The sequence below is a fragment of the Tetrahymena thermophila genome (genome assembly GCF_000189635.1).
Source record: "Tetrahymena thermophila SB210 genomic scaffold scf_8254814, whole genome shotgun sequence".
Classification (NCBI taxonomy): Eukaryota; Ciliophora; class Oligohymenophorea; order Hymenostomatida; family Tetrahymenidae; genus Tetrahymena; species Tetrahymena thermophila.
Genome location: NW_002476570.1, coordinates 428082 through 438650, shown reverse-complemented (window position 1 = coordinate 438650; position 10569 = coordinate 428082). Strand labels below are relative to the sequence as shown.

At 22.6% G+C, this 10569-nt stretch overlaps 2 protein-coding genes across 2 annotated transcripts; one reads left to right on the top strand and one right to left on the bottom strand. All coding sequences in view use genetic code 6, as the record gives it.

Moving 5' to 3' along the window:
- Positions 1-1701: 1701 nt before the first annotated feature.
- TTHERM_00414520 (transmembrane protein, putative) lies at positions 1702-6475 on the bottom strand (the record flags this gene model as incomplete). Its single annotated transcript, XM_001007217.2, has 3 exons — positions 1702-2462; positions 2522-4525; positions 4792-6475. The coding sequence occupies 3 exons, from the start codon at positions 6473-6475 to the stop codon at positions 1702-1704; spliced, it is 4449 nt and encodes a 1482-aa protein (XP_001007217.2).
- A 920-nt stretch (positions 6476-7395) lies between these two features.
- Positions 7396-7548, top strand: TTHERM_00414530 (hypothetical protein; the record flags this gene model as incomplete). The annotated part of the gene is made up of 1 exon (XM_001007218.1): positions 7396-7548. The coding sequence occupies one exon, from the start codon at positions 7396-7398 to the stop codon at positions 7546-7548; it is 153 nt and encodes a 50-aa protein (XP_001007218.1).
- Between the last annotated feature and the right edge of the window lie 3021 nt (positions 7549-10569).

The following is a 10569-nucleotide window of genomic DNA, read 5'->3' as shown; positions in this document are numbered from 1 at the left end:
ATGTGATTAAATATTGCTAAAAAAGAAATATATTAATTTCATGTTAAAGTAGTTTTCAAAGACATTTTTTGTTTTCAAAACAATAAATAAATTTTTGAGAGTAACAAGGATATATATGTATAAGAATTGATAAGGCTTTAATTTAATTTTAGTTTTCAAAAAATTTTGTACAGTAAGACTTATTAAACCACAACTAAATTAAAAAAAGACACATTAAAAATGATACACTTTTATTGATTGATTTTAATAATCGACTATTAAAACCTAAATAATAAATAATAAATATTTTATTATAAAATAATTTTTACAATAATTTACAAGGTTTTCTTGGTTTTAGTATTAAAAAAATGATTTAGAGTTGGAATTTAAATCTACTTTTTTAGATTTAAATTTGCTTAATGTTAACATTTTTAATTATTTTTTTTCTATAAAAAATTATACCACCTTTTCAATTTTTAAAATACCTTTCCTATCAAGCTCATTTTCATATTTTTATCTTCTAAATCATTTATTGATATGGTTAAATATATTAAGAGATATGATTTGTAATAAAATTATTTTCTTGTTTCAGAATTTATTCTATTGATGATTTAAAGAGTTATTATTTATAATACTCAATAATAATTCCATGAAAAAAATTGCTTTTAAGTCTATATTTGATGATCCTTGTATTTTCAATATATTTGATTTAAAAATTTTTAATCAAAAAATATTAAGGAATCTCATATGTAAAGATTTGTAACCAAACTTCTTAATCAGTTTTGATTATTTTTAATATTAATTAATACTTTAGTTATTTTCAAAAATATATAATTTCGTTTCTCATTAATAAAAACATCATTTAATTTATAACAGCAAACAAATTTTTAAAAACACCTAAAATTAATTACTTTTTGTTTTGAGGTGGGGGTAAAGTTGATAAATAAGAAATGACATTATATTTAATTCAATTAGATAGCAGAGCATCTAAGAAATACACGAAAAATGATTTATATATCTAGATTATAAGATGCAAAGAAGTAGACTATACAAAAAATTATTAATTCATTTTTTGTAGAAGAGAGTGAAAAAATTCGATAAATCAAAAAGAATAAATTTCACTTTTCTTTTAATTTGACTGAAACTGATAAAGAAATAAATTTTTTTACATAAAAATTAAATTCAAAATATAATTTGATTATTTGTTTTATTAAGTGTATGATGAGTGTAATAAAGTTGGTAATTAAGTTCATAATTTTTAATTTCAAAGGTAAGATGAATAAAAATAGCTAGCCTTATATATCTGAATTATCTTAAAAAATAATTAATTTTTTGTTTTTCAATTTTTTATTGCTTGTTATTTTACATTCTTAATAGAAGGAAATTGCTAAAATTTAATTTAAGAGTAACTAACAATAAATAAATAAATAAATAAATAAATCAATTAAATCAATTTTTTATTTTCAAAAGTGGTCATTCATGTTTAATTACTCATTTATTTAATGGTTAGATGTTTTTTGAGGCAGCCAAAAATTTTTTAATTTCAAGTATTATTATTTGAAAGTGTAAACGATTAAAGTAAAAATGTAAACAACAGAAAATGATTTATTTAATTTAATTACAATATTTATGATCAAATTTAATTTATTTATTAGTTATATTTTTATTTTAACTTAAATTTTTTTTATGAAATAGATTTTTTATATATAATGAATGAATTACTCAGTGATCATTGATGTAATTCATAACATATGGATTTTGTATGACTATTAGAACATCAATTAAACTGAGTAGTTATTTGGTAGAGTATAAGGATTTATGAATAAAATCATAGAATCTCAACCAAATAAAACAAAATAGAAATATTATTGAAAAGCAATAGAAAATAAGAAGATACAGCTGAACTTTCTGCACATAGCTAAGATAATCATCGCTCATCTCGATCATAAAATTTTTTAAAGCGGTTACAGTGTTAATTAGATAATCAGTATATATATCTAATTCAATCATGTTAATTTACTATTACCATTATATTAAGTCTAATTTTGCTTTATTTCTGTCAGGTTACTCAAGAATATCTGAAAGTGGTGTAAACTATTCTAAAAGATCCTTAGTTGCTATTTAGAAACCTTTAGTTAATAATTAGTAGCGAATGTTTGAGCATGTTGAGAAATCAAACTTAAACAATGGATCTGTCAGGTATTTTGGATATTCTTGCATTGCTTCACAAATATTTCCTTAGAGCATTTTAAAAAAGAAGTTATCATAAGATTATTAATTGTATCTTTTTGTCACTACTTCTTTTTACACAACCTAATATAATCCATTCAGTTTTTATGTATTTATATTTTGATAGAGAGGAATTCTAACTTTGAAGTAACCTCTATCATAAAAAACGCATTCATCGCACAATACTTCCAAGATATAAGCATAATGCAGATACATAACACTGGCAAAATGAGCTTTCATGTCATAAATTGTTTCTTTAGATTAAAAAATTATAAAAAAATAAATTATTAAACGAAATACTAATTTAATTTACTCATAAGTTCAAGGTTGATTCTTGACTCTTAAGTTAGTGACTAAATGAGAGAATTATTCACAATAGGCTAAACTATAATTATCACATATACAAAAAGAGATGAAATAATTAACAAATAAGGGACTTTGACAATTTAAGAAGTTGCAGATATATTTTTTCTTTTAGAGCCTTGAATTTCTAATTTCTTAAGCCCTTCATCTCTTATCACCATATTAGCTTCAATTTAAGATTTTTAAATAGTGGGATTTTTACTTTTAATATATTAAATTCTCTACAAAGAAAATTGGCAGCTTTAAATAATCTACTGCAAATTTTCTGTAGTAAAAGTAGAGAATAGCTTTAAAATAGCTTCTATTTTTGTCTGAACATAGTAGTAAACTGGGAAAACAATAGCAATTAGAACAAATGAAATACACATCACAAGAATCATAAGAGTTTGAACTCCTTACTCTATTTAATCTAAAATAGTTAGAGTCCTTTACTCTATATCAGTTTACAGCTAGGTAAGAGGAACATCATAGTTTCCAAAATTTTCATTAATCATTCCTTCTTCATTAAAAGTATTTGGAAGATTGTAAGCAAATCTACGAGAATATATGTAGAGCATATTTAAGAAGTATTAAAAAGAACCTTATACTGGGTATGTAATATTTGGATAGCTGAAATCATCTTTGTTGAGAATGTAAGTAAATTAAAACTCTGTTAAATTTTTAAAATAAGGATATTTTGTTTTGTCAGATCTCAGAAAATCTATATATTGTTCATAATACACATCTTATAGGTAGACTATTCTTTTCTAATTTAAGTCAATAAAGTTATCCCATTACTAGTTGTTAATTTAAGGAAATACTTAGTGTTAGTAGAAGCGTACGTATTAAAGATAGAACACTTCTAAAGATAATGTAGAACGTAGTTGCATAGGCCAAGCAACATTTTTAAAATCTACTTTTTCTTGCTAAAATAAATCATAAATACTAAAATATGATGCAACTGTCAGTGATAGTATAATGCAGAGAGAGGCTAAACCAGCTAAATATAATACTTATATTCCAACATTTTTTTTTTTCGATAGGATCTTTTGAGCAAATATTTTTTTTGCTTCATTAGTATAACTTTAACCACTTTTTATGGAAGATTCTGCCCCTTCTTTGTAAGATGTTTAGAGTTGAAAGTTACTCTATTTTTCATTTTAGTTGATTTTATTTGACTTGACTTTAACATTACTTTTTGTTTAAGTCTTTCCACTTTTAAGTGTTTTTGAACGGTTTAATGAGCTATAAGCTTCACTAGCTTCCATTTCAAAATGATCTACTTATCTTTACAGTTATGGAATTGATGTAGCTTGATAATCATTATCTTTTAATGCTTCAACTAACTAATTTTATTGCTCTTATCTCTGTTTAGAGTTATCTTCTTATGACTGGTGAGATAAAATATTGTTTGAATTTCCTAAAGAGAGCATATGATCAAATGTCATTGAATTTATCTTAGTTGATTCTTGACGGAGAATTGAGTCTTAATGCAATAACTACTCCTTATATTGAATAACTTATTAGACTAAGTTTGAAAATCTTTTTTATCCTGGTTTAAGACCTTCAAATAGATTCTTGAATTATTTAATTCTAACACTCTCGTTCGTTATACCTTAATTTTGTTATTTCAGTGGTTATAATTGATTCATTATTTAGCTATCTTCTTGGATCGACTTATCAACTAGCTAAATTTGAGAAGCATTTGGAGATTGTAATGGATATAAAAATTTAGGAGAAACCAAATTAGTTTAAGATAAAATTCCCGTGATTTCTAATTCGTCTTATAACTAACTAGGTTTCTAATTAACTTTTTAAGGTGAAGGCAGTGTAGTAGTTTCAATATGTTACAAAGAACTAAGTGGCTAGCAGAATTCTATTTAAAAGTTAGATTATTTAATAGTCCTCTATTTATTAAAATCAGTGATTGCTTTTTCACATTACTTTAAAGATTATATTTCCTCTTTAGAATTCACTAAATTATAAAATATTTAATTTGAGTAAGTAAATATATTTTAAAAAATAATCTATTTATTAAAAAAGTAAGAAAATAAATATCTAATCCAATTTTTTTTCATTAACTTTTGATATTTTTGGAAATAATTTTTTTTTTAAATTGCATAGGGCGATTAATATTTTTAAAATTAAAATAATTCAGTTAAACAGGGCTTAATTTGTAGGCTAAGGTATATATAAATGACTGTGTTTATTGAAATATAAAAATTAAAAGTTAAAAATTACAAGTTGTATTTTCAGCAGATAAGGTGTTTCTTTCAAATTTTAAATAGTCGAACTTAATATCTATATTGCAAAGCAAGTTAAACTAATTAGTGAGTTGCTAAATTGATTCAAAAATTTCTTTATTTTTTTTAAATTTTCTGATTTTAATTATTTCAATAATATTATTTTTGAAAAATTTATTTTGAGTTTTATGAATCTAAAATTTAACTTAGTAAATGTTAAATCCTGAATTGTTAATTTTAGTAAAATATTTTTAAAGGTCTTTCAACTCCAAAGGTTTTTTCAATAAGTGGTTGATATTTTCTTTGCTAGAATTTGCTGGGAAGAACGCTAAAGATTAAATTGTTTGGTTTTCTTAAAAATAGGATTGAAAATTTTTAATGTTCTAATTTTTTTCTTATTCTTAAATAAAGCTATCTGAAAATAATAATAAAATTGGCATGACTCTCGTGAGATAGATAGAGTAAATTTAATTAATTGAAGAAAGAAATTAACTAAAAATTTATTCATGAAGTAATTCAGAGCAAAGAAAAATTCTAAACTATGTACAATCTGTCAAAATAAATAAATTCTCTGTATCAATTTTTTGAATAAGTGCGATGAATCCAGCCTAATCAGATTGGGTGAGATAATCTATTTAAAATTTCAATCTTATAGGAACTGCCCAGCCTTATTTATCTTGAGCTACTAAGAGATTTTTTGATTAAATTTAATTTTGCTAATTAGAAATATTGGTTAAGTATTCTTCTAACAATTTCTGATGATACTTAGCTATCTAAGGTGGTATTATTCTATCAATTTTAGCACCAACAATATTTTCAATACCAAATATTTTGAAGAAGGATTGTTAAACTTTTGTAATTTCTCCTAGATCAGAACCATTTAATTTCATAAATATTGTACAACTATTTTAATCATACTAATCTATTTCGAATGGTTTTTTCTACTTTTGTAAGCTAATTTTTTCTTTGCGCATCAGCTATTTGATCATGTTAACTTTATCATCAACTTCTTAATTATCATTATAAATAGAAATAATTTACTGGATTAATAATTGATGATTCTCCTTTTAAATATCAATTTCATAATCTGCTTATCTTTATTGCTTAGCTAGTTGTTGCTTCTTCATCAAGTTTCTTTCCTTGATTTGCTATTAAATGATCAGCTTCTAGCTTTAAGTTTCTTTAGATATGAAATCTCTCTTTAACTCTATGAATGATAAATTTTTTACATATCCGTTTATCATCTCTCTTAATAAATAGTTTTTGTGTGAGACTTAAGCCATTTCCTTTAATTACTAAAATAGTTCCTATTTTTCAGTGTAGAGTCTTTTAGTTATGTCTAAAAATGATTCCAAATTAATAAAATCTTTATTTAAGGTATGCACCATTTCAAGCTTTTTAATAATACAATTTTCATATTGAAAGAATATTTTTATTAAGGCTTCTTCATATTTGAGAGCTACTCCAAAGTCTTCTTATTATGAGTTATTATGATTCAGGAATTTCTATCTAATTAAATTAGTAAGATAGTACAGGTACATCAATTCTCTAAGCGAAAAACGATTAGATTATTTGATTTGTGATAAGATACACAGTGACAAAACTCTTGATTAAGAGAATTCTATTAAGAAATGGAGATAGGAAAAGTAAATACTTGAATTGTTATCTTTCTTAGATTTCATAGAATGAATAGTACATAGTTTAAATAACCTTTAGATATAATCTTCAAGGAATCTTTTCCTTTTTATTTTACCTATCTAATTCTCCCATTTTTTATCAGCCAACTATATATAAATAAGTTAAGAATATAATCTTAGAAATCAAATTTTTTATTATCTTAAATGTATGGTAAAAAAATTCGTAGTTATATTGTCAAAATTAAATCATGAAATCGAATAGATTTTACACTATTATAATCGATTTTAAATTTAAAAAAGTCAAAATAATTTTAATTCAATTTTTGATTATAAATTAATGAATCAATCTAAATGTGATTGATTGATTGCTTAAATAAGACAAATGGATTAAGAATAAATAAATAAATATCTGAATGCATGCTTTGAAGACGTATGAGATACTTATAATTTGTTTTTTCAAATTGATCTATGTAATAATCAGATTGATTGATTGTAAAGAGTAGCATTCAAACAAAAATTTAATTTAGATAAAATAATTAGCATAACATTGATTTAGTAAGCGCAATCATAATTTATAAGATAAAAATAATTACTTAATCTTTACAAAAGCATTGGGAATCATCAGAGCAAATTTTGGTATGGTAATAAGAAATTTGTTCAAGTATAATTGATGAGTCTCTTAACGAATACTCAGAATAACTTAATCTAATCTAGCCAATCAAACAATTTACTAAAAAAATAACTTTTTTTGGAGAGCTGACAAAGCTTTATTCATCGATTTAATCTTCTTATATGAAAATTTCCTGAGCATCTAAATTAGATTCATGTTTTTCTATAAGGTGAGCAATCTTAAATGAAATAGGTATTACGAGGAAAGACATGTAGATAAGTATATCTATATAATTTAATACTCTTTAAAGAGCAATCAAAAATGAAAGAAGAGTAAATAAGATATAGAAAGACAAATGAAGAAATCTTGTTTAGCTGTTGTTATAGATTTTGAAATAAGAATATGCTAAGATTGTAAAAAGGCCATAAAGTATGCAGAAAATATCAATCAAGCTAGAGTCAAAATAACCTTGAATAAGTCCTAGAACCAAAACAAAAATGTTATTTGAAATTTATATTTCAAGACAATTTCCTCTAGAAAGGTAATCTCTTTCAAAGGAGTTTAAGCTAAAATCAAAATCATTGATTCCTATCCAGCAACCTTTTTAATAAGAAATATTATTTATTTATTTATTTGTGTTTTCAAAATAGTCTATATTTCATTTAGTTAGTTAGTTATTCAGATTAGACTTTATAACTTTGAGTTATTACTAAATTAAAATTTAAGAAAAGTAAATTCTTAGTCTTTCTTTTAGATTAAATCTTAGAGATAAAGATTCTAAAACCAGCATTTCGTTTCTAATTACAAAATGAAATTTGAAATAGTAACAGTAGTAATTAAATCAATATATGATTATTTCATTTGATTTTTACATTTTCTGTTTTATTTACACTTTAATTGATTCACGTTGTTAAAATTGTAAATTAAAAAATGATCTTTCGAAGGTTACAATTAATTAATTAATTTAAAGGTCGATCCCTAGCGAGTGACCAAATTAATCTATCAGACACCAAATGCAATTTATTTAATTTAGGTGCCATTTATTGAAATGCTAAAAATTACTCTTTTTGAAATGCGAAAAAAAAAAACATATAGAATGTTTGTAATAAAAGTCTAAGTATTTACTTTTCTCAATAAATAAGAAAGATAATTTTACTTATTATAAATGTAGAAAAGATGTTAATGATCCCAATAGGATTTTAGATTAGCACAAATCCTATGTAATAGCTAGGAATTAAGATAATGTATTCATATTTATTGCACAACATGCCTAAAATTATTTATTGGACATATAAGTAACTTTGCTATTGAGTGTCATTGTTAAATATATATTTGCTTTTAGCTTTTTTCATTATGTAAAAAATTATAAAGTCTATCAAAAATAACATAATTATCAAGGCGTTGACAACTAAAACAAAGTATAAGATAATTTTTTAGTAGATGTCTTTATGAAATATCTGAATTGATTAAATAGAATTGAATAAAGATCCCTCTCGCTTGCTAAAGTTGTTTAAAGCACTCTTACTTATGAGAAACTACAAACTAAAATAAAGCTAAAGCAATAGTAGTAGAATACCTTCAAATCTTCCTCTTTTCTATGCTTTAATTGTTTTTTGATATTAAGAAATAAAGTACTCCTTCACAATCATTTCTAAAAAGGCTTGGTATTGCTTTTCAAGTTAAATTTCTCAAAAATGTATAATGTGATTACTCTAACTTTTTTAAGGTGAAATGTTAGAAATGTTTTTTGTTTTATTTTATACCTTTTTATTATTTTTATTTGATTTTATCTTTTTATCTGATAAATAGAATCTTTCCAGATAAATTTAAGATACGCAATTAAATTTAATGTATTAGTAAATAAATTAATTATTAAGTATTTCAAAATTTTATCAGATCTCAACTAAAACTTCTAGTGAATATTAAAATCAACTATATATATTTAATTTAACGATGTAATTCAATTAATTAATTTTTCAATTTCTTTCAAACCATAAATTTTTTCCAATTTTATTTAGAATGTATTAATTTAATGAAAATAAAAGAGGGGTCTATAATCAAGCTAAGCATCAATCTAGTTACATATTTACACATAGTGATGCTCTCAGTCAAAATAAATTTTAAAATATTGCCTTAAAATTAAGCTTGAAAGAACAAATATCTTAATTTAGAAAAAAATGTTATTCCAACTAAGTAGTTTTTTATGTAAACAGCTAAATAATTGCAGTGATTTTATATGTATACTTAGCTTTTAGCTAATTTTAACTTACACCAACCTTTCTTTTTAATTAAAGTAATTTCAAAAAACTAACATTACTAAAAACTAATATAACAATTTATAGATAGTATTTTAAAATTAAAAATACAGTTTACTGTTTTAAATTTGTCTTAAATTGTTATGTGATCACTTTAAGACCTTTGATTTTAAATTTAAGCCATAATAACCTTTTAAAAAATTTTCTAATGAGGCTTATAAAATATCTCTTTAAAAATACTAATAACTTCTAAAAAATAGTTTGTCATTCTTTCTATCAAAATATTACAAATATTTTTTAATTATTTTTAATATTGAATATTATTTCCAATGTAATTTCATTTTATTTTTTTAGAAGATTAAATTCAAATTGGTTATTTATTTTCTATTTTTTTTAAAGACCATATCTATATATCGAAAATACACCAAGTCATCATTGAAAAATAGGAAATTTTAATCTATAATAATTAATTTATTAAATTATTTAGTTTTTGTTCAGATTCTAATGGTATTTCTTACAAGCCCTGTTAAAAAAGTATAAAAAAGCAAATTATACTTTTCTTTTATCTGAGAAAGACGATTTAAATACAAGGCTATCAACTAACTTTATAGAATATATAGATTTACCCAATTAGTAAATATAAATTAATTTATAATAAAGCTTAAAAATTTATTTAATTCATAAAATTTTACACTTCTATTATTCTTAAAAATCAATTTTATTCAGGTTAAATTTGTAGTTGTCAATGTTTCAAATATTAGAAATAATTTTATTTCTTTTTAAATTTTAATTTAAAGTTGATTCCATAAATAATTTTTTCAATAAATAATTCTTACATTTTTTATTTGATTTTGAAATTAAATTTAAACTGCTAAACTTATAAATTAATTCAAAGATAGATAAATTAATTACAAAGGATATTTCTTTTAAATAATTTTTGAAATGATATTTAATAAAATAATCTTTTAGAATTGAAGCTTTCTACTAAATAATGACTATTGTATGCAAATTATTTTATTAGATATTTTAGAATTAAGAAAGATTTTATTCATAATTTAAATTAATTGTATTTTTATTTAGTTATTGTTTAAATATTGTTAAGCCTTTATAGCTCAGCTGGGAGAGCGTAAGACTGAAGATCTTACGGTCCTCGGTTCGATCCCGAGTGAAGGCATTTTTTAAGTGCACCTATTATAAATAATTTTTAACATAAAATTATATATTTTTTTTTATAAAAATAAAAAATGCCTTCACTCGGGATCGAACCGAGGACC